This window comes from Empidonax traillii, unplaced genomic scaffold (genome assembly GCF_003031625.1).
Source record: "Empidonax traillii isolate 1590-97213 ecotype Southwest subspecies unplaced genomic scaffold, ASM303162v1 scaffold1453:size415986, whole genome shotgun sequence".
In the NCBI taxonomy this organism is placed as follows: Eukaryota; Metazoa; Chordata; class Aves; order Passeriformes; family Tyrannidae; genus Empidonax; species Empidonax traillii.
The window spans coordinates 140,666-165,375 of record NW_020956646.1 but is presented as its reverse complement, the minus strand read 5'-3'; the positions used below and the strand labels follow the sequence as shown (position 1 = coordinate 165,375).

General features: G+C 40.4%; 1 protein-coding gene across 1 annotated transcript in view; it reads left to right on the top strand.

Moving 5' to 3' along the window:
- EPHA3 (EPH receptor A3) overlaps nucleotides 1-24,710 on the top strand; it is a 120,168-nt gene that overhangs the window by 75,403 nt on the left and 20,055 nt on the right. The window contains exons 4-11 of the mRNA XM_027907407.1: nucleotides 611-735; nucleotides 7,097-7,259; nucleotides 9,299-9,401; nucleotides 9,868-9,935; nucleotides 13,736-13,861; nucleotides 17,725-17,910; nucleotides 21,647-21,708; nucleotides 23,956-24,165. Coding sequence (XP_027763208.1) covers nucleotides 611-735; nucleotides 7,097-7,259; nucleotides 9,299-9,401; nucleotides 9,868-9,935; nucleotides 13,736-13,861; nucleotides 17,725-17,910; nucleotides 21,647-21,708; nucleotides 23,956-24,165 — 1,043 coding nt within the window. The remainder of the gene's footprint in view (nucleotides 1-610; nucleotides 736-7,096; nucleotides 7,260-9,298; nucleotides 9,402-9,867; nucleotides 9,936-13,735; nucleotides 13,862-17,724; nucleotides 17,911-21,646; nucleotides 21,709-23,955; nucleotides 24,166-24,710) is intronic.

The following is a 24,710-nucleotide window of genomic DNA, read 5'->3' as shown; positions in this document are numbered from 1 at the left end:
TTTTGCAGTTTAGTTTTGGTTGTTTTGTTTTTTTTTTTTCATTCAGATTTCAGTTTCAAAGCAATGTGGTGAAGGAGAAGTGTACCTGAGAGCAATTTTTCTGTGGAAAGCTCACCCAGTAATGTTCCAGAGGAGGCTGAATAACCATCAGCAGTAAGCTGCTGGTTATTGCTGACCATGGCTACCGGGAGCTCCCTGTACATAATCCATCCCAGCACTGGCACAAGAAAATGTTATCAGACTTCTGGTAATGATAAAACTTCAGCATTATAACAAATAGGCAGTACTGCTGTTTTGTTCTGTGTTTTAGTGCATGGAATATATTTCATTGCTTACCCTGGAGCAGTGGATCAAAACCATCTGCAGTGCTGCCTCCAGTCCAACAGAGAATCTGAGTTCATTTTCCATGAGGCCAGTGTGCTCCCAGACATGTGTACCAGGAGTAATCCAGCTGCTGGATGTTGATACAAGTCCAGGCTTGTATCCAGACTTTGCTCAGGAGTCTGTTCAATGGAAACCATGCTCTTAACCAAGAACTGGAACAGGGATAAACTCAATTTGCTTTTCTCTCTCCCTTCCTCCTCCTCCTCCCCCCCCATCCCCTCTGCAGCTCCATCCCCCATCACAGTCATAAGGAAGGACAGGACATCCAGGAACAGTGTGTCTCTCTCCTGGCAAGAACCTGAACATCCAAATGGGATCATCTTGGACTACGAGGTCAAATACTATGAAAAGGTGGGAGGAAAGATCAAAGGGGAGGCTCTTGACAATGCATGGTGAAATTATTGCATTTTGTCTGTGTTAAGGACTCAGAAACACCCCCATTCACTCACTGTCCCCCTCAAACTAATTAAATGTTGAAACTGTTCAATTTTTGGCGATGAGAACATTGAAATTGTTATGATGTGTTGTCTACCAAGTTCATCCCCCAAATGAACAAACATAGGAAATAATGCACTCAATTCCTTTGTTTTCTTTCTTTCTGGAGTACATTTTGCTTTCTCAGTTCTATTGGGCTGTCAGGGTTCACACTGATCTATCAGCAACCCTGTGCTGGTCCTTCCCTGTGGCTCAAATAACTTGTACACAAAAACTGTTTGAAAAATGATGGCTTGTGCTTTGGGCTGGTTTCCACTATGACAGTTCACACTCTTCATCAGTAACTGAATTCTTCACAAATTGTAAGTAAATAACTAAAGTGAATGAATCTGCCATTAAATAGGTTCTGCCTTTTGCTGACGTCTTCTTGTATAAATCAACAGCTGTTTATTTGTACATCCTGTACAGATCTGTATTTAGGAAAACAGATCTTAATAATAGAATGTTTCTTTTAGTAAATCTTACTGGTAGAATTGAAAATCCATAAATTGTTGTGAAGAGTGGTATTAGCCACTTTTTGTTAGATCACAGAGACCTTTTGACAGAGTATATTGCTGCTGAAGTTAACAAACTCTGAAAAAAATGTCAGAATTAGTGGCTTAATTGAACATTCTCTAATGCTCTTCATATCTAGTAATCAGACTTGTATTTGACAGGTACCAGAGAAGATGTAGGACTGATACCCTCTTAGAAAATGGTGTTAAAAATACTCCATGAGTATTCAGTTAATCCACAGAAAGTTTTCTCTCAGAGCTGACTAGGGGACAATGTGGCATTGAAAGTCCACACTTGATCTTGAAGAATGATGATCAGAAGGTCATATGCTGAAAAATTTCTCCCAAATTTTGGGAGTGTGATTTTGGGAGGAGTTTTTCTCTGGTGAGCACTTCAACCTTCAAAGACCTTGGTAAAAATGTGGACTTTTAACTTAGATTTTTTTCTGTTTCGGTGGGGATAGGATCAAGTCCAGATCCTGGGCTTGAGAAATCAAGGAGAACCAGCTCATACTTCTCCTTCCCCAGCTTTGTACGCTCAGCGTGGTGTCAGTGCAAACCCAAAACCACCTACCAGCTCCTCTGAAGAAAATTAATCCTACCCCAGCCAAAACCAGCACAGGTGATCTCCTGTGCTTTAGTTGCTCCCAAGGGAGAGATCTTTTATCCCCTGCTGTGTGCATTCAGTTCGTTTTAATTAAATCACCAATGAGTTTTATTGGTGTGTTTGTTGATTTTGGATGTTCTGATCATCATTCTACACTGAAATTGGGGTTTTTCTGTTCAGGAAAGCTGTCCCCTTCCAGTGCTGTTGTGTGCACAGACAGAGCATGAAGCCATTCCCACCGGGTGTATCCACTCTTGTGGAACAACTGGTTGTCATGAGACAGCTTTATAAGACAACCAACCAGTCTTGGGGAGCTGATCTTGCACATGTGTTTCTTCCCTTTGAAGTCTGTAATCAGGAGTTCACATGCACCAGACAGTTTTCTTAAACCAGAGAGAGCCAACATGCTTGACAAAAGGAGCCAGACCATTTAGAGCAGAAAGGCTTTTAAAAAAAAACCAACTTTAAAAAAAAAAAAAACAACCTTCTGGCACCAGTGTTTTTTTTAATGTGTGTTCTGCAGTCTGCTGGGCAGTCAGAAGCCTATTTCTCAGGGTTTATGAGAGGAAAAAAAAAAAAGGCCAATCTATTATCAGGAGACTTTTAATCTCTTGTCCTTTTAAGCTTTGCAAATTATAATAGGTATAAAACTAATGCTCTGTTAAATTTACTTGAGGCTGGGGCAGCCTGTTCTAGACTGCTACTCTTTATCCCTTCTCCAAACACCTTTGGAAGATGGTGCTTTTTTAATCAGAAATCTCTAAGCATGCCTTCTTCACTCCTTTTTTTTTTTTTTTTTGAAAAGAGATCTTTCTTTATAAACCAGTCCAGCCTGTTTGCTTTTCTGCTCCAGGAATCCCCTTGGTTGTGCTCATCAGAAACCCCACGGCTGTAGAGTGGCAACTGCTAGGAAATAAACCCTTCCCGTTTAGCAATCTGGATATTTCCCCTGACGAGTCACATCTGATTGCTGGTAGATGGTTTACGTGGAGCCATTCTTTTCCATCCTACTCGGTTTTAGTTGACATACCCTTTGTAATCTCTTAGAAATTCAAAGATAGAGCATTTAATAGAGTAGTACAGGTCGGCCCAATTCTGTCATACACCTTGTTTGTGAAATTATTTTGCTGTGCTGTTCTTAAACTTCAAAGAATGCGTCATATTTATGGGCAGCTTCATGGCACTGGTATTTAAGATGTTAGAACAGATTTGGGATAAGAACAGAATGTCATGTTTGTAAATTATGATGCTGTGTAGTTTTTCTAATGCACTATTCAGATAAAATATATGGAAAATATTTATTTTCTGCAAGGAGAATTAAATAACCCGTTCAGTGGGTTTTTTTCATCAATGAATGCACTTGTGTAGCTGAGAGAGTAGAGCTTTATATGTTTGTAGGGAAAGCAGAAATTGCGATTTTGGGAAACCGTTTTAACTTTTTGGAATGAATCGAAGCGGTTTGGGGTGGAAGGGTCCTTACAGACCACCTAGTTCCAAGTCCCTGCTCTAGGCAGGGACACTTTCCATGAGCCCATGTTGCCCAAAGCCCCATCCAACCTGGCCTTAAACACTTCACAGAATTATGAACTGAGAGTGGCAGTTTTTTTGGACTCATTGTTTGAAATCGAATTGTATAGTTGGTAAATCTTCGGAGGCCGATTATGAAGCCCCAGTCACCATTTATTCAAAACATTTAAAAGAAATAAAATCTTCTTTCAGGGAGATACAGTATGGCACATCTAGGCATTCGTTTTCTGGCAAGGGATAACATTTTATTATAAGTTAATTGTATTAAATAACACACCATTTTAATCCATCCATACAATGCTGTGCTGAATTCTGAGTGTCTGAGCTATCAAAGCACACAAATAAAAAAGCCTTGTTTTTTTTTTTTCTTACACAAGCCACATACATTATTCCCTCCTCGTCCTTGTGCACATAATTATGTTCTCTTGAAGGAGTATCTTGTCATGGAAAGATACAGAAAAAAAAACCCTCTCCTAAATACCACTCATAAACTATTAATTGTTTCAATTAAATACACTGCTTACAATTATGCCAGCCAAATCCCACACACTTTATTAAGGTGAAGTCTTCTGCAAGCAGTGAGTGAAGTTTAGTTGCAGTCTCTCGTTGCTGAAAGAGATTTGGTTTTGCCATCATAGAAATTATGTGCTCAGTAAAGTGGTTAAAACCAACACATAATTGTGCACTTTGTGCTCTTTCTGAGGCTGATAAAGTAAGTTATATCCAAATGCACTTGGTTGCTTTTTAAACTCTCATTATTCTGGCTTTTAGAGTAGGTAGGCCATGTATGCTCCATGAGATTTGCAGGAAATGTTATATCAGTGAAGATTTCCCACCTGGCTATAAGGGAAGCAGCATCAGGACTGTGGATCCCTCCCAAAGATGTGTAGCCAGGTTTTGGCCTTTTAAGTATATATGAAGCTGCTGGAACAAAATGGTATGTAATATAAGCACTTTCTGTGCTTATCTGAAAAATAAAGGACATACCGATCACTAGTATTGCCACTATAAATTTAAAATGTCCTCCAAATATGTGTTTTATAAAACGTTATAAAATGTCATTTGCAAATGAGACACCAACAGTGGTGGGCTTTGCTTCCCAGTAAAGTCTGGCAAACTGTGCAGAAACATTCAGGAAGAATATGCTTTGTGCATCCAAGCTCCAATTCATCAGCAGAGCGTTTGATTGAAGTTCTGCCCTTGCAAAGACCGGCTCTCCTTTTTTTGTGTACCCCTTCTGCTTTTGTGGCAGCTGTGGGGCTGTATCTCTGAAGTTTTGCTTTATCCCCGAGAAAGATAAACTCGGGCTTTTATGTGGTGTTGCGCTGATTTGATTACGGGTAACATAAAAAATGACTTACAAAATATGTGTGTAAAAAGCTTCCCATAAACTGAGATACCGTGACATCCTCCATACCATTGTTTCAAACGTTTATTTTCCGAGTTCCATCGAGGATTATTAACAGACAGGGCCATGACTATTTTTTCCCTTGCACATTTGTATCTGCAGCAGAAAGAAATGTTTGCATTTCAGAAAAGGGGCCCGGAGCGAGATCAAAATGAATGTCCAGTCACAGCATACACAAAAGATTTTGTGTTTTAAAGACAAGATTATTATGTCTTTGAAATTAAAATAGTGGCCTACATTCAGCTGAACGAGGAGATAAGGGAAGCCTGCAAGTTATAATACCAGGCCTTTGTAAGTTCAAAAAAATAACTAATTTTACTCAAGCCTTTTAGCTCTTTAGAGTGTCTTCCCGTAAATTTTCTCCCCTGAATTTATAACAGAAAACTTTTTAGAGAAGTCTTGGGAAACTCTGAGGAGGTCTGATGCTGATTTCCTTTTTATTTTTAGTGTGCCCAGAAAATGGCCACGGTAAACACTTTTATAGCCATTCTTTGAAGGCTGGGTTCAGCTTGCTCTATCTGAGGTTTTGATTCTGGATGTTAACTTTTAGGGACAAGCTTAGCTGCTCTGTTTGATTCCTGTTTTGGTTTTGGTTTGGGATTTTTTTGTTTGTTTGGTGGGGTTTTTTTGTTTTGTTTTCCTTTTTTCCCTTCACTGTGATTTCTCATGTGCATAATGTTGAATATTATGTGGAGATTCTGGCAATTTCCCTAATAATGGTGTAAACGTTTCTGTTTCTCTATATCAAAGACCGCCCAAAACAGGGTATTTGGGCTTCTTTAGCACCCAAGTGAACAGTTTCTGATGTCTGCCTGCCAACTTGGAATATCCCAGCTCTGTTACTGTGGACAGCACTGCAGAGTAAACACACTCAAACAACTCCAGTCACCTGAACTTTACACCTGAAGGTGAAAAGGCTCTGGCAGTGAGTGTGTGGAGGGTTTTCCAACCTCTGTCCCTGTGCATGGGCACTCCAGTGTTGTCAAAGTTAAAATATCAGACCCTCACAAGTTAATGCAACGCCACAAAAAAAAAAAGAAAAAAATACAAAAAACCGGGAATTAGGTGAGATTCTTTGCATCCGACAGGCCTTAACTCAGTTTCTGTTTTCAAGCAGGCAAAACTCAATGGGCTCAGTGTTTTTGCAAGAGTGTTCAAAGGGAAAAGGACAGCATGTGAAATCCCCACCACCTCCAGAATAAAAAAGCTCGAGCTGGGGAACCTAAACAATTGAGATTCTCACAGCTTCCCACATGTGTGGCTGCTGGCCAAGGTTTTTTTTTTTTTTCTGAGACAGTTCCAGCTGCCATATTGAAGAAGCCAAAAATGCTCTTTTGGTACAGGATGGCTTTAGTAAAATAAGCAATACCTCAGGCTCCAAAAGCAGGCTTAAATTTTAAGATTATGTGCTTACAGTGGGGCTGAGGCACACTTTTACGAGAATTAGCTTTTTACACAGTGTGAAGTGTATCCAAACGTACTAAATTACAAGATAGTCCTCTTCTTACTTTATATAGAAAGTCATTATGTCAAAAATAGGTGGCTATTTGGCAGAGTGGGGTTGGGAGTGTAGTCCGGGAGAGAGTTCAGGGAGTTTTTTGCCCAAATGAGGATGAGCACATCAATCTTACAGCTTTTATAGCATAATAGAAAATCAGTTAAATTCACCTTTTCACTCAGCTGAGGACCCTGAGTGGAGTTTTTCTTCTGACTGTTACGAAGGTAACCACTTGTCTGCTAAAATGCAAGGCAGTAAAAACTGTGTCCTCCAAACATCTCTGCAGGGCCCTAAAATGTCCAAGTTGGCCTGTCACAACTTGCAGTTCGGTACATTAGGCTAACCTGGTTTACATTTTTTTCAAAATAACGTTCTTAGTAATTTTCTTGTTTTATTACAGACTATGGCCAAAATTATGCAAAGCCATTTAATAAAATGTCGTATACTCAGCATGTCTAGTATTCAGTTTGCAGCATAAGGCCATAGAAAATCTAATGGTTTCGATCTCTTGCTCAGAGGTGATTGAAAATGAATGTTTATGCAAGCGTTTGTCAGGCTATAAATATTCCAAAATATGCCAGTTCTCCCCAGCTCATTTGCACTAATTTAGTGCCCAACACCTCTTGTTTCTGGGGGGGTTTTTTAGGGTGTGGTTTTAATATGATAATTTCTCTTCCCAAAAGCAGGAACAAGAGACAAGCTACACTATTCTGAGAGCCAAAGGCACCAACGTCACCATCAGTGGCCTCAAACCTGACACCACCTACGTCTTCCAAATCCGAGCCCGGACTGCAGCTGGATATGGGACAAACAGCCGCAAGTTTGAGTTTGAAACCAGTCCAGACTGTATGTATCTGTTCAAATGCTCCATCCTGACAGCCTGCCAGGTTTCTGACTGATTTGAATGGCTGCTTTCACTCCTTTTCTCCTTTAGGAAATATGTCTCATTACTGTTTAGGATGTGTCTTTCTCGGTGGTATTGCTGGATAACTTTATATTTTATCGTTAAACTTGAAACACACTATAAAGAGTAAACCACAACTATCACAGGTGGCATTTTCCTCCATTCCCTACCCTAATTCTGCCTCATGCCAGGATCCATACCTTGCTAGACCAGGGATCTTGTTGAGAGAGGAACTTTGTGAGGAAAACAGATTCACAACCTCACACTGTTCCAAATTTGTGGGCTGAACCCCATGGACTGTAAACCTCTTCTCCTGGAGAATTGATGTTAGATTGGTCCACTGCTCCTGTGTAATTCCTGTGTTACTGCAGGGTGCTGATGTGTCTGTGTAGCCCTGAGATGAAACACATGCACAGGCTGGGAAGGATGTTGGTTCAGTCGAGTTGCTGGTCAGCAAGTTGAGCTGTTTGGGTCCCTTCTCTCTGTCAGTGCATTTCTGGGTGGTCCTGGGTAGTTATTTAGTAGCCTGGCACTCCTTTTGCTTTAATATGTAGATAATAACATTACTTGACTGATGATGACCTTATAGATGTCCTTTACAAGCTTGGTTGTTGTATCAGAAAGGCTCTTAATAGAGTTCAGAGTCTTAAATGTTGCTTTCTCATCGCTTGGTATTATATGGTTCATCAGACCTTCTCTTTGCTAGAAGCTGAAAGTGGTTTAATGCATCAAAAATCAGCCTTGGCTGAGGTGCCCAGTTACTGATACGGACTGATGATGAATAATCAAAGATTTTTTTGCTTTGTGGAAGGTCAGGCTTTCGCTGAAGGCTCTTATCTGCTGCTCAGGTTTATAACACAAGTGAGGACTGTAATTCTGATACGCTCTCCTAAGGCTTATTCATGTACTCATGATGAGGCTCGAGCACTCATGGCCTACAGAGTGCTGTGCTAAAAGCAACACATCCTACAAGAAGAGCAGCATCAAGCCAAATGGTCTCTCACTTGGCTTAACGTGTTTTTTTGAGATAGATTAAGTATCTCATCCCCATTTCTTCCACCTCAGCTCTAATTCTGCAAAGCAAACAAGCTTCACGTTTAAAAAAAATAGATACAAATTGCTTTTATGATGACTAGAAACTTCAGCATTCCAGTTGAAAGCAGAACACAAGATAGGGCAAAGAGTTACAGCAAGGAGAAAAAAAAACCTGTTGCAGAGATGAAAAATTTATCCCCTTAGAGTTTAATGGGTTTTCTCTGCGAAGTAATGCAACAAAAAAAATAAGGAAAAAAAAAGGAAACAAAGCAGAAATGTGGAAGGTGACAGGAGACAAGGGTGCCTATCTCAAGTTTGAACAACAAATTGCATAACTTTGTTCCTGTTGCCAAATTGTGAGTGCAGTTGCAGGTCTGTAATAGGTGGAGGGCAGGAATGTTGTGACTCCAGGGCAGAAAACAGCCTTTATTTTTCCTTTAGGCATGGATTACCCACGGATAGTCCTTTCACAACCTTCATGTGGATGTTGCCAGGGTTAACTGGGAAACTTAACTCCTTAAAACCCTTTCCAAGGGGAAGTAAGGGTGATGATTATTGACTGGCTGGGGTTTCTTGCCAAGGAGAAATTCCTTCTGACCACGTCAAAATACGTGTGTGTCACAGCATGTATGTTTGTGGTTATGTGTTACATGTGTATATAAATATCAGTTTACCAGCAGTTGCTGCAGTCAGCAAGCAAAAATTCAGCAGTAGCAGAAACAACTTTGGTACGTTGTCAGAAGTGGCCAGAGCCTTATGTTTTCTTCCCTTGTATTTATTTGTCTGATGAAAAATTATGTAGCAGGTTAAATACCTGACAGGAGACCAAATGCCACGGAGTGATGACTTAACCTGTCTGTTTGCTATATACATACCAGTTGTGGTGTGATCACTGCTATGTGTGTGTGTAAGGTTATTTATACGTATTTTTGTGTTAACTTTCCAGCATTCTCCATTTCCAGTGAGAACAGCCAGGTGGTAATGATTGCCATTTCAGCAGCAGTAGCCATTATTCTGCTCACAGTTGTGGTGTACATCTTGATTGGGAGGTTAGTGGGGTTTTTTTTTTGGGTCTGATTTGCACATTTTCTCCCTCTTCCGTTTCCCTGAGGGGCTTTGATGAGCAGGGCGGGTTGGGTGCTGGTTTGCAATCTTTCCCTTTGTCCTGCTGCCCAGGAGCTCCAAATGCTGCTTCCCAGCTGGTAATGAGCCCTCTGACATCAGCAGCCCCAACCACGCAGCAGTTGTTAAAAAATGCTATAAACACATTCTTAGGCAATTGTAAAATTAAACTGTAGGGGCCAAAAATCAACAAATCCTCTCATTAGCCAATTTCCTCAAGTTCCCCGAGAACATCACATGCCCCTACAGGGCACACAGAATGTAAATATAATTAAACTTTCAAACAGGCATTTAATTGTGGAGGGAAAACATTTTATTCTGTTTCCACCCGCAGTTAACACGTAAAATTCTCTATATTACTTTTTTTCCCCCCCCCCTCTCTGTTGCTTGTAGATTCTGTGGATACAAGAAGTCCAAACATGGCACTGATGAGAAAAGACTGCACTTTGGGAATGGCCACTGTAAGTTACTGAAGCCTTTTGATGCCTCCAGATCTGTTGAATTCATCCCCTAGATAACTGGTGTTTTTCAGTTTATGTGCTGTGCATCACTGAAATGCAGAGTGTAGCTGCAGCTCCCTCTTTACCAGGTGTATAAAGTCGAAGAAATACTTTTCCCCCCCCTCAGAGCAAAATATAAAATCAATTTAAAACTGTCCTGACCACTGGAGTGACTGTGAAAATTGTTTGCTGGCCAAAGTTGACCCACTAATAATTTAATTTGGAATTATTCTAAACATATGGAGTGACACAGAGTAGTTTCTTAAATTAAGAATAACTGCTAAGCAAGTGTTTCAAATTAATGGGATTTTTTTCAAATCCAGCTCTGTTTACAAACATGTTTTGTTCAAGTCCTGGTTCCCCACTGGCAAGAATGAATATGTTTATGCTTTCATTGGGTCTCATCCAGGACTAAAAGAGCCTTTCCACTGACTTATGTTGTCTTTGCATCACAAAAATTGGACGAAACATGTTCAAAAAGCCAAACCCAAAGCCTATCTGGTTTGGATGTTTCTGTACCTATTTTGAATAAAGCTGAATGGGGCTTTAATTCGTGGCTGCTCTGGGTCGTTCAGCAATGCCCTGTGAAAGGAAAAGTGTGGAGCAACATCACATCCAGGAGATGCTCAGGGGAAGAGGCTCCATCCATACACTCTGTCAAACAGAAATAAATTGGTTTTGGAGCAGGAGAACATGAGGGGAAAATAAGTTGACAGCTTAATTCCTGATTCAGGAGCAAGGGAGGATTTCTTAGGGTTTTTTAATGGCTGCATTTTGGATTTTTTTTCATCTTTACAGGCAAAAATAACGCCCTTCATAGACACCAAGACCAAGAAATTCCTGTTTTAGGTGTCTAATGAGCATGGGTTTAATAAGGAGCAGTAGTTTGTCTTTGAAACAGCTTCAGCTGCAGATGAATGTCCTGCTAAACCACATAAACTAAGTTGAACCCTATATTTCTATTGCCTTAGCATGCTGTAAGGTGAATGTACTCGAGTGGTGCCTCCTCACCAAATATAACTGAATCAACATTTTAACGAGGGATTTACCCGCAGCAGTTGGAAATAAGAACTGCTTCCTAATCCTCGTGGCGATGGCCTGACTGTTCTCTGCCTGTTCAGGTTGTTATTGCTGTGAGTTTGGAGCCCATCCTTATCTCCAGTGACCATGAACATCCACAGCGTGTGTCTCCTTCCCCAGCACTGTCAGGGGATACTCAGGCTGGAACAGTGGATTTGCTTCCTGCAGCCCAACCAACCATTCTCAAAAAAAAAAAAAAAAAAAAAAAAAAAAAAAAAAAAAAAAAAAAAAAAAAAAAAAAAAAAAAAAAAAAAAGAATCTATAGGGTTACATGTGGCCCCATAGAATTAATGCTTCATCATCCAAATTTAATGAGGTTATAAAATAAAAGCAGCCAGTAAAAGAAGTGCCACGGACAAATAACAGGTCAGAATTCGCTCTCTTTCCTCCCACACAATGGAAAGTTGCAATCACTATTCTTAAACATGTCAGTGCTGTTAAATTCCTGCGGATTAAATTGCTTTTAATTTGGTTTTAGATATTTATGTACTGTTTTCTGAGCAGTGCCATGCTGATTCACTGTGTAGTAAGAACAGAACCAGTTACGGACCTGGTATTTCTCTCAGAAATTCTTGAAAATTATCCATTATAGACCTTGCAGGTATTTATCTGTTAGAATTTGTATGTGTGTAGGTGTGTGGCTGTTGCAGCTTTAATCTACCAAATTGCAGTCTTTCCCAGAGAATAAGAAAATTGCTCCTACGAGCTAAAAGAGGATAGAGTAACTTCCATGGCTGTCGTAAACTTTCAGCATCTTAAATACAGCAGCTGGTTTATTTCAGCCAGTTTATTCTGAATTACTTTTAAAAAGGCTCCAGCCATGAACTATTCCCCGCAGCCTTATTACAAATCCTATAATATCACTTCAAAGGAACAAAAACGTTTCACCTCCTCAGATCCTTTCCCTTTGCCTTCTTTGGCTGGGCCCTTTTTATTTTTTCGCTACCTTTAGGGCAATTCGTGCTGTTAAAATGAAAATGTAAATTATTATGTTTGCACAGAATGAGCTGTAAAGTAGTGGAGCTTAACACATGTGCACGTGTTTATTATCTGTATTTCATGACAGAACCCAGTCACTATGCAGCCTGCCCTTAATTATTAGTGTGAAGGGATTATTCTCCTTGCAGTCACCATCACCTGATCTGGGGGAACCTCTGGGGTCAGCATTAAAAACCTGAAGCCAAAAACCCCACGGTGCAGACTTTTAATTGTTATTTTTATTGGGGGGGTTGGGAGGGAGCCTGTAATGTACGTTCAGTAGGGAAGGAAAGGAGCATTTACAAGATCTTTAACCAACAGCAATATACAGCCAATTAGTTTTTGTTTTACTTGCAAGTAATTCTGTAATCACCAGGCTCTTGAAGGGAACACAGTCACGGCATTTAAGGCCGTGCACACCCAGCCCTGGTGTTCAGAACACGGCTCTTACTTTGCACTGTTTGCAAGGCAATCAGCCTGGGAACTCAGTTTTATCATTCCTTTGTCAATTCTGAGGCCCATAAATCTCCATAAAATTGATTTTTTCCCCCCATCTGTGTAATCCCAGCAAAAAAGGTTAAACTGTTCTAGGAAGAAGGTTTTAACTGTTCTAGCAGGAAGATTTCAACTGTTTTAGAAAAAAGGCCTTAACAGTTCTAGAAAGAAGGTTTTAGCTGTTCTAGCTGTCAAAATTGATGCAGTATCATAACGCCAAGCTGGAAAGGATACTCCTGAGTGGTTTAAAGCAGTGTTTATAAAAAGAGTTAACATCCTTTATGAGACCAACTGGTGTAGCTAGGAAAAGCCCAGAATACATGTCCAGGAATGCAGGTGTTGTGTCAGAAGCAGAAAACTTCAAGCTGGTTATCTCACTCTTTTGTACATAAAATATATTTCTGTTATAAAATGAATGCAGGGGCAGGCCCACAAAGGCACTGTGTCCAAACACAAGCAGTGCTGCGAGCCAGGGAGAGGGAAGGAGGTGGTGTTTTCAGCATCTTTGCTGGAGGCAAAGGTTGGGAATGGTCTCTTCCTCTCTAGCCCTGCTGGAGGAAGAGATGTGGAGAGCTTGAAACTGCCCTTAAAACCATTCAGTCCTTTGAAGCAACACTTGCCCTTGGCAAACAAACAATCCCTGGCCAGGAAACTGTAGAGGAGGACAAAATAATAACATGGATGTTTGGATGAGGACTAAGAACCAGTTTTTATTAAGAAACAACTCTCTGACATCCTTACATGTACTGGCAGATGGATTGAGTCGGGGGTGCTTTTTTTTTTCCATGTTTGGTGTTTTTAGTTTCTTTCTTGTTGGAGGACTTGGAAAGAAAATGTTTGAGTTAATGGGCTCTTCTTCTCATAGTCTTAAGAACTTTTCAGGTTGGCTGTAGCAACACATTTTGTTCTTTGCCTCCTTGTCATTACTTTGAGAAGGACAATGTAAGGCAACAACTAAGTGTAGCAACATGAGAGGGGTGAGCAGTATTTTAATGTTTAAAAAGCAGTTAAATACAACAAGAGCAGATGTACTTTAGTGTCTCTGGTTTTACTCTCTATCGAGATTCCTGAAGACCCATAAAAAGCAGTTTGATTTGGAGAATACCTTTTTCTCCTATTGATTGGGTTTCTGTTGTCTCATGAGCTTTCTTTAGAAGGATTAATTAAGTCTAAGTAACTTTTTCCTCTCTGAATTTGTTTTTCCACAGTAAAACTCCCAGGCCTGAGAACTTACGTAGATCCACACACATATGAGGATCCCAACCAAGCTGTGCATGAGTTTGCCAAGGAGCTGGATGCTTCTAATATATCCATTGACAAAGTGGTTGGAGCAGGTAGTGACCACCACCAGATATATTGAACTAAAGATACTTTTTTTTTGCTGTGTATACTGTTTTAACTCTTTGGGTTTATACTTGTGACTGAAAAAGAAAATGTTCCAAAGTCTTCAGATTAGTGGATCCTATTTACAGCTGTTTTCAGTGCATGTGAAAAGTTAAAGGCACACAGTTCTATTTTTCTTTTTTTTTTTTTTTCCTCAAAGAAAGCAAGATAGCAAGGCAGTTTTTCAAAGGACACCAAGACCACACTTGGATGCAGCACTGTTGAGAGTGAAAAAGATTGTTCAGCTTCACTTCTATGCCCCTCTTTAAAATCTGTCAGCAAAGCACAGAAAATGTGCTTTGTGAAGATGTTTTCCTTTTTTTTTTTCCCCCTTAAAAGGACTGTTGACTATTACGCCTTGGGTGGAACCACAAACTCATTTCATAGCAGTCACCATGAATCCATCATGCTGCAGTCACCTTTGGTCCTTGGATTGATTTTGGTCACTGCTTCGCATTTGAATTATTGATTTAGGAAGAAGGGGGTTGTCTGTCTGATAACTGATTTGTCTGAGCCATACAGATGCCGTGGATTGTTGGGTTTACAGAAAACAAACTGGTGAAATGAACAGATTTTGTAAGAGAGAAACCAGATTACAGAAAGTCTCATTGCACTGAGACTACATTGCAATGCAGTGTATAGTTCCTGATAGGCTGTGTGAAGTGGCAGGTTGTCTCATTAAGTCAGAAGATCAGGAAGTGGTAGCTTTCCTGCTACATTAAAGCATTTTTGGGAAATGCTATTGATTTTTAACCCAGTTCTTTTGTTATTGATTTTTTTTTTCTCTCCAAATACATGATTTGAATCACGAGATGTGGGAGAGGCAGGCTGACAGTGCAGAGCAAAAGATTTTCAGTTAGAAAAATGTAGAACCACACTACTGTACTCAGTGCATCTTCTGAATCACTCAGCAAAAAAAAAAAAAAAAAAAGAACCAGTGCCCATCCTCTCTTACTGAAGCTACTCAATTGTTTGTAGTTTGAAGTTAAGTTTTTGTCTGAAAAGGCTGAATTTTTGTTCCTTGCTGGTTTTAATTTTGCCCCACAAGAGTGCACTGTTCTCCACCATCTTCAGTGAAGGCAGGAAAGTTCTGCTTACTGCAGATAACAGAGAATTAGTGTAAGGACAGAGAAGGAGGTTATTGGAAAGTTAACTCCAGGAGCAGAGTCTTTGCTTGCAAGGCTTTCAGGAGCCTTTGTTCACAAATGTAAACCTTCTAAATTTGGGCTGTGTGCAGTATGTGAACCTAGAAAACAGGTTGCTAAGAATCAGTGATATGTCATGTTTTACAGTTCAGTTGTTTTGATCTATTTTTAATCAAGATACACGTTAGAATAAGAAGTAAACCAAAATTTGCCAAATATGGCCCCTGTAAATGGAGGAAGAGTTTTCTGAGAAGCTTCATAAAGGGAATATGTCCTGAAGGAGTCAGGTGTTTCAAAAGTAAGTCTCTTTGCTCCATTCCAGTGAAAACAACAGGAAATTCTGAGTTGGAAGGGACCCACAAGGATCACCAAGTCCAGATCTGAATTGAATGGCACATGTGGGGGTTGAGCCTGGCGTTATCAGCACCATGCTGTAACCAACTGAGGGTTCCTGTGGGTCCTCCACGTTGAAGCTACATGGACTCAAGATATAATAATGCCATTTTTTGGACCCCATAACTCAGATTCGCGTAGCCTGAAGTGCATATGGCATTCTAGTCAGCATTTCCTGTTAGCAGTTGGTAGAGATGCCAACAGGAAGAGCCAGGCAGGGAAGAGCAGATGAAAATCAGGGAGGAACAGATGAAAATCAGGCTGTGGAGTGCTGGGAGCTTCCAAAAATGAGTTTGTTCCTTCACACTGCTGTCACACTCAGCTCGTGGTAGCTTTTACACTCAGACTGAGCCGGCTCTGAGGCAGCTTCTTCAGGAACACTCCTTGCCTCCCCAAAAAACAGAAAGGCATTTCCTGCCTCTTGCTTGAGTCAATGCCCTGTTTGAGTGAATGACTTGGTCTTTTCCTGCCCTCGTCCTTTGCAACGCAAGTGTGAATGAAATCATAAAGCCAGACAGTGGTTTGAGAAGAAGGGGTTCATTTAACTGCGTTGGAGTGTGACGTAAGGAATGAGACCTTCAAGTCAGGCAAGTAATCTTGATATTCAGAAGTGGTTTTTCTAAGTGGTTTTCCCAGCTTTAGCAGAGGTCTCTGAGAATAAAGGGCAGCTTACACAGCTTTGAAAACACGCACACAAGTGCAGTCAGGAAATACTCTCGTCCAAAAGGACCTCAAGAAAAACTCGAGGGATTTTAATGGGAGCCTAAACATAAGAAAATTGAGGTCAGGAACCACTTTTTCAGATTTTTCTTTCCAGTAATTTTTTTTTAAATATCTCACTTGTTTTTATGGATTCAGTTCAGCAGATCATTTAAGGAGTTTAAATCAAATTGGACTGTAAGACAATACTACAGAAAGTACTTTCTTAATCTGGGGTAGATTTAAAGATGTGCTTTGCTGAACAAGGAAACAAGAATTTGCTTTTCTTTCCAAGCTAAAATATACTTGTAGCATAACATCTTGTTGATCAAAGTGTTTCAATAATTTAGGGACTACCTGTCCATGAACATACTGGGAAAGTTTGCAGTGCCCCAGTGAAGATTAGAGCATCCCTGATGTTCAGGAGGTTTAGGAAACACTGAGCTTTGATTTCTCCCCAAAGCTGAGGGAGTTCTGTGCACAGCAGTACAATCAGGATTTAAAACACAGCAAAAAGGAAAGGGAGGAGCTGATTTCAGAGTCCTCCTTTACTGGTCCCCTAAATGCACAGCAAATGCCATTCACTGTACTAAGTAGCCCATTTAAAAAGAGATTAGGGCCTCCTGAAGAGATATCTTTATACCATGAACAGTGCCCCTAAATATCTATTTACCTTCCATGTATAAATAAACACATCATCGTTGGGCAGGGCAAGTTTATGTTTGTGTGTGTAGCATAATTAAAAATAAACACCTCAGGAAGGCTTTGTATGAAAAGCCATCACCCTCATCTCTTAAAATCAGGGCTTAGAAAGGGTCCAACTTTTTTTTTTCTTGGAGCATCCTGTAGCCTTGAAGTACTTGTGGCATCTGATTAACCACTCAATTCTAAACTGTTCAGCCGTGGCTAAATGGGTTTAACTTTTCCTTCACAAAAGTTAGACCGCTATCAGATATACAATTCTGGTTTTAAATGAAGGATTGATTGCTGGACTGCTTGCTGAAATTATACGTATTTTCTGCATTGACAGGAACTGAACAATAGTTTTAAAAGCTTAGCTTTTTAGACCATTAAAACATCAAGAAAACGGACTATGAAGCTGGACTCTACAAGCTTTATTTCAAGCCTTTCCCCCCCCCCCCTTCCTTCTGTTTTCAAGATGTTCTTTGGTCTCCCTTTTTTGGGGGAGCTCTGACAGTACTGGGCTGGAGTTGGTATTTGAGCTGAAGCAGCATTTACTCTTGATAAAGTATACTAATCATTTTGGCTTGCAGAAGTTAAACAACTTGGAACTGTACTGTCACTGTTTGGTAGAAATGTACATTTTAGTGTTCACAAGAATGCACAACTATTCTGCCGTTCTGATACTTCTTGATCAGTAAATCTCCTGCTGCTGTCTCAAAGTGAGTCAACAGAAGCGCAAGGGGAATTTTCTGATCTCATTTATGCATTCCCCTGCTCAGTAAACACCACTTTTTAGGGGCTTTTGCTGGAGGCTAAGTCTCCATTCTTAAATCCCTGTGAAATAACTACATTTCAGCGTTTGTCTCTTTCCCACTCTTTTTTTTTTTCCTCAGGGGAATTTGGAGAAGTGTGCAGTGGACGCCTAAAGCTGCCTTCTAAAAAGGAAATTTCGGTGGCTATCAAAACCCTGAAAGTGGGCTACACAGAGAAGCAGAGGAGGGACTTCCTGGGGGAAGCAAGCATCATGGGACAGTTTGACCACCCCAACATCATCCGGCTAGAAGGAGTCGTCACTAAAAGTAAGATCCGACAGGGACATCTGTTTTTGCATGGGAAGTGTCATGAGGTACCTCCAAACCTAAATCATCCTGTCATTTGCTGATCATTCAAAAAAAAAAAAAAAAACCACCTCAGAAAAACACCCTAAATCATTCGTGTTTATGCTCTGCAAACTGTTTATGTTATGACCATGCCAATATGTACCAAACATCCTGCAAAAGAGATGAAACAGCAGGAACACACAGCTTATCTTTTGCAATGTGCGTTGTATTTCCTCAGAAGCAGGAAAAAACAAATTACCCATGTGAAACCCACGCTGATGGATCCAATGGGGAGTGGGGTTTGAGGCAATTGCCCACAGAGCAGCTGCACAAACCTGCACTGCCTTGCTGCTCTCAGGCTGCTGAGAACTTAGAAATGAATTTAGAGCTTACCCCAGCTTGGTGAGATGGGGAAAACTGGGCAATAAAAGTAGTGTGCTTGAAAAAAAAAATATAGCCAAGGTGGAGGAAAAAGGATGGTTTCTGAAGAACACAGAAGCTCAGTAATAAATTGACAGGTTTAATAAACTCCAAAGCTACAAATGGGTACAAAATGGCCAAGAGGCTCTGGCTGATAATCTGACAGGAGCTGTGGAGTCTGATGTGTTGAGGTTTCCTAAGTGCATTGAAGATCTCTGTTCTGCTCTCAGCTAAATCATTAGGTTTGTCATTAGCAGAAATTAATGAACAGCCTACCTGGGTGCAACAAGTGGTACCAGTAAATTATTAAATGATTCCAACCCTTTTTCCTACGTGGTTTTCATGCAGAGGAAGTACTCCATGTGGTATTCAATCTGTACCAGTGTTAGGCTTTTTAAAGATCTTGATGCTCCAGAATTTAGACATCCTAGTAAAAATCTCAAAAAAAAAAAAAAAGTCTTGGGGCTTTAAGCTGTCAGCAGTAATTTTGATTTTATTTCTGTGATTGTATAGATATGTTTACTTAAAGGCATTTTCTAAATATGCCTCTGGGTTTTTGTTATGGGTTTGATTGTTTTGGTTTTTTTAATTGCTTGGTTCGAGGTTTCACAAACATAGGTATGAAAGAATTTCATAACCTACTGCAACAGAGTATATAAAATAAAAACCCCACCAGTTTATGTCTGAAAACAGTGACAGGTGTGTAAAACCCCATGTGTTATGAAGATACATAATTGTTATTATAATAATAATTATTCATCTAGGTGTGATTCATGAAAGTCTGTTTTGCTGATTTAAATAAAAAAGAAGTTATTCTTTATCTTAGGTCTCACAGCCCTGTTAGGAATGGGCTGCCAGGTCTGCCTGTGTAAATGAAGGTTATCTCCTGCTTTGTAATGAATGACACACTCTTTGAACAGCCAGAATAAGATCTGCAGTCACGAAATCACTTGAAACACCAGCATCACTGTACACAGCTGAGCTAAAAATCTATTTTGTTACATTTTTGTATTCCTGGAGCACTTGAGAAAATAATTTAACTGCTGTACATGCAGGAATTCGTGCACTGCTCTTGAATGTGCGTTACTAATTCCATCTGTACTCTGTATAAGTGACTGTGAGTAAGTTTGCTGCTCAGCTGTCTTCACAGCAGGGTCCTTTTTTGGGGGGGGGTCAGGAGTGCCAGCTGCCTGTCACACCTCTGTGTGGGACAGCAAGCTCTGAATATTCCCAAATATTAATATAATATATAATAAGTTAATAAAAAGCCTCAGGGATACACCACCCTCTCCAGACAGCTTCAGTGCAGGAGTTGAGGAATCTGCTCTGGAGCTATTTGTCTCCATTTTGCTGCAAGTAAAGTTAATAATTTAATTTCTTTAACGTTCTGTGGGGTGATGGGAGGACAAGAAGCTTGTGGGGTTTGAATTTGGTTTAGTTTGTTTTTTTAAACGAACCAATATAATCTATTGGCAAGTTAACAAGTGTTCATATGATTTAATAATAGCCATTAAATCCCACCTAAAAGGCATTCACATATGTGCAGTCAGTAGAGAGCTCGTGGAGTATTTGATGGTTCACTCTCAGCACAGGTTATGCATGATAAATAGGAGATACGACCTTTTATTCATTAACCAAATTCTGCTTGACAGGTGGCCCTTAATAATTCTTTTGCTTTTCACACTAAACAGACTATCTGAAGCAACTCCCAATTACTGCAATTGTCACAATCCCCCTAACAGGCCCATTTTAGTATGAGAAGTCCTCAAACTGGGGTGGCTCTGACTTCTATCCTTTGCTCCAGTGCAGAGTTATTCCTCTGCTTCTCATGGATTTCTGTTCTACATATTCCTGCTGCTGCCCTGTAATAATTTAAAACGTTGCACTCAGACTGCAAGTTAGGGGCTTTTCCCTGAACTATGCATTTCTTGCTAACAAGATAAAGCACAAATATATTTATTTATTAGTTTTTACATTGTTAGATTTTTTTTTTTTATCTGTGCCATCTCCTTCATAATTCAAGAATAATGTTTTGGGCAGAGCATTTCCTGCTGGTTAATTGATGACTGTCAATTACTCATTAGTGGGATTCCCTCAGATATGAAATATCTGTCCTATGTCATATGCAAATGATACAGCACATGTGCACCACCGAAAGTAGATATTTAAACCTACTAAACCCTGCAAAGAGGACAAAGGGTTGTCTTCTCTTTATGTTAAACTTACTCTTTGAAATTACCGTTTCTCTTTTAAGTGTTTCCATATGTAGAACTTGTATTTTTGAAAAACTAACAAAAAAAAAAAAGAGTTGTTACCTTTTACTTTGCTTTGTTAATGACTTTCCTGTTTTTAGTTAAACTGGACACCTCTTTTAAGCATCATGCTGTTCAGTTTTAGGAGCTAAAATTTCACCATGACTGCTGTACAATGTGCAAGCCTTCATCATACCTTTATGGTCAGGTGCCTTCCTGCATAATATGTGAAATAATAATTCATCTCCTTAAATGACTTCATGCCCTCACCCACCTCTCCCTCTCTACCACAAAGAGAAAATAAACAAAGCTTTAGAAAATATTATGAAGCAATAAAATCCACATGTTGGTAAAATATTAGCAGGGCAGTGACCTTTGTGCATAAACGTCACCACAATCACATTAATTTTTGCATTCGTTTCTCCCCAACATGCCAGAGTTTCATGTAGGGCTTGGTTATGTTACACAATACCCCAGGATAGGAGGAATGGTTTCAAAAACTGCTCTGAATATATTTTTTAAAGATATTAGAGGAATTTCAAGGACATTAGGCTGTTTCCGTGGATGCAGAACATTCAGCTCACATCCAGTGATCCCACCACAGCAGGAGCCAGGGCTGCTTGGAAGGAGGGCTGCCCTGGAAAATAACCACGTCACAGCTCTGCTTTTCTTCCCAGTGCCCCGTGCTTTATTCTGCACTTTCCCTTCCATCTTTATCCCCACCCCAACGTTTTCCTCAGCTCATAATACTGAAGCTCCTCCTCAAAGCTGCAGCTTCCTCCTCAAAATACGCAAGCTAAATAGTTTAAATGTGTTAAAAATACCCTCCTGAGGGAGAGGGGGTTTTGCTGTTGGCTCAGTGGGCTCTGTTTATCCTCTCCCTTACCTGAGGAATGTATTTAATGTGCCCATGCAGCAGAGCAGCGTTCCACGGTCTTTGCCACCTCCGTTGTGCAGACCAGGGGGAGCATGTCTGGAATGCTTGTTTTTGCTGGTCATTATGTGTTTATTTTAAATTCCTTACCCCTGTAATCTATTTGCAGGTAAACCAGTTATGATTGTTACTGAATATATGGAAAATGGTTCCTTGGACAGCTTCCTCCGGGTAAGTGCAATAGGAAGCTCAATGGTGCAGAACTGGCTGGATTTACTGCCACTCTGCTCTGATTCATCATCAGCTCTTGTTGCCTGGTAGTTCATTATTTTCCATTTTGGTTGGTTTGGTTTGGTTGATGTGCTCAGAAAAGCCAGGTTGGGATCCTCAGGTCCATTCTGACTGCTTGCAGTAAGTGTTATTAAAAAAACAAAGACCATTTTGGTTTCACTGGTTTATCAAATCCATCTCAAAAATGAATGAAACAGAACAACATTCCGGCACACAAAAAGGAAAATTGTTTTTCTGAAGGCTGAATTACACCTGTAATGCACTTATGCTTATTGGTTGGCAGCCTCTGTGTCTTAGCAAGTGGTTTCCAAAATGAACGGATCTGTAGAAATTTTATCATTAAACCAATAGCACTGAGTCAAAAAGCTGTTTCCCCAAATATGAAAGGTTTAGGGGATAACCCCATACCTGAGGATGTTAGAAATGTTCAGCTAGCAAGGTTTATTGACCTGTTTTCTTTCTCTAACCTTAGGCACACTAATACTGTTGTTGATTTATCTTTGTTTTCTGTCAAAGTTGGTAGCGAGCCTAAAAAAATTTGAGCGCTCCTCGTGTCACCCGAGATTTACTCGTGGCAAAACAAGAAGTGCAGAAGAAATGAAATCCCATCTGAGGGGGGAAACACTAGTTTAATTTTAATTTGTTAGGGCAAAACTCAGCTGTGGCTGGGGGACTGCTCTGGTTCCGCCACGGTTGACTGACATTATCCCCCAAAACCATAACATTGAACTAGACATTTAACCCCAAAGGGTGATACATTGTCAACCTCAGTTTCAGTATGTACTGTATATGTTATGGTGTCCACTGGAGCATGTAAAATACATATAAATAATGTGTCAGTGTGGCTGAATGCTATATATCCCTGCTGAACTAGATATGTTTTGTTTAGGCTTAAGATCCTTGAAGAAAGCTCTGAGGAAAGGAGAGTAATTTCTGACTGTACAGAGCAGTTGTTCAGCTCATTCGTTCATTTGAGTGTCATTTTCTTGTTCCTCCTGGTGTGTGGAAGCATAGATAAGAAGCTTGTGACTCATTAATATCACAGGCCAATCAGGGCATATAACCCTTTTATTAAATGCCTTTTGAAACTAGTTACTTTGCTTCCCCCCTTGCCATCTGAAGGCCATCTGAACATCTGATTCTGTTCATGTTCAGAAACCTTCTGATTTCTAGCTAAACCTTTTGTAGGATCTGTGTAAATTCTCTTCATGGAGGGGAGTTCTGAGAGACTCTTGAGGCGTCTGCTGCATGTGTTTGTCCAACGTTTACAGCGCTGATATTGCCCCTAAGTATACCAGTCAAAAATGAGATGAATGCAATCAGCCTTGCAGACTGATTCACGAGAGATCACCTCACGTGGCAGAGCCAGCTCCTGTGCATTCCATAACATCCTGGAAGCAGCAGAAGGAAGAGTTGGGGAGGTGCCTGTGAGGATAAATGAATTCCCCCAGTGCTGTAAATGTGAGAGCTGCACTGTGGCACGCTGTTGTCCTACTGTCTGTGTAACTGTGCACCGATATCAAAGCTGGATCTTAACAAACGGATTAGTAGAAGCTGGGAGATTTAAACCATGCACCTAGAAGGGGATGATTAGAAATACATGCAACCAGTGGTTTCTCGGCTAAGCCACAGGGTGTTTAATTTTTTTGTGTGTGTTCCTGAAGTTGAGGAAATATTTGAGGAATTTAGTTTAAAGTTAGTGGAAATTTGAAAGCCACTGACTCAGATCAGCATTTGCTTTTGTTAAAAAAAAATTAATTCTTGTGTAATAGAAAACATTAATTAGTCTGTTGGGTAAGGCTGGGATTTTCACTGAGAATTCCTGTGGCCTTTCAGGGAAGCTGGACATCTGTTTCTCCAAAGTCCTGACGCTGCAGTCTCAGGAGTGCACACGACTTTTAGATTTATGTGCTGCTTTCACACATCTAGGTCCCATCTAGGAAATTAAAATTCTGACGGCAGCAAGAAGGGGGAAAATGAATTTTTTATATCTGAATTGCAAATCTGTCCCCCTTCCCCTGGCTGCCTGGGTGATTATCCCCCTCAGCTCGACGTGGTTCCGTTTAAATCACGGCGCCTGACTCGTGAGCTCTTCACCGGGGGAGCTGCCAGGGGCTTCATCAAAAGTTCTGCGTGGGGAGGAAAACATGAGCAGGCTCTGAAATGACATTTGCAATGTTTTTCCAGAAGCACGATGCCCAGTTCACAGTCATCCAGCTGGTGGGGATGCTCCGAGGCATCGCATCTGGCATGAAGTATCTGTCAGACATGGGTTACGTCCATCGAGATTTGGCTGCTCGTAATATCCTCATCAACAGCAACCTGGTGTGCAAAGTCTCCGATTTCGGTCTCTCTCGTGTGCTGGAAGATGACCCAGAAGCTGCTTACACCACCAGGGTGAGTTTCTGTGTTTCCTTCGTCCTTTTAAAATTCTTGTTGGTTGTGACAGAGACTGAAATGGGATGGGGGGTCCCTGAGGCTGTGTTGGAGAGGCCAGAGATGTTCAATACACCAGAGGCTCATCACAGGTCTATTTTTTATTTCATCTCTTGGAGGAAGATAGAAGGCAGAAAATATAATGGCTGTTGGTTGACTACTTTTTTGAAGTATGCAAAATTCTTGGCTCAGCTTGTTTCTTCTGCGTGTGTAAAGGAGTGAACACCATAATTAAGGCCTGAGTTGGTTTGGCACCCAATAATCTAAAACTTCATGTGTGCTTTGAGCATGTTTAGTTGCACTGCTGATTTAACTCCCACACAGTAAAAAAAAAAAAAACAAAAAACCTACCCATCTGGGTTTTTTGTGTGTGTCTTTTAGTGTGATGGGACATATGTGTGATTGGAGCTTACTGATGTCACTGTTCTTCAAGGGTGTATCAGTTCTACCTGCTATTGTACCTCCAACTGAGTAAAAACTTGAGTAAAACAAAAAAAGAAGTCTTG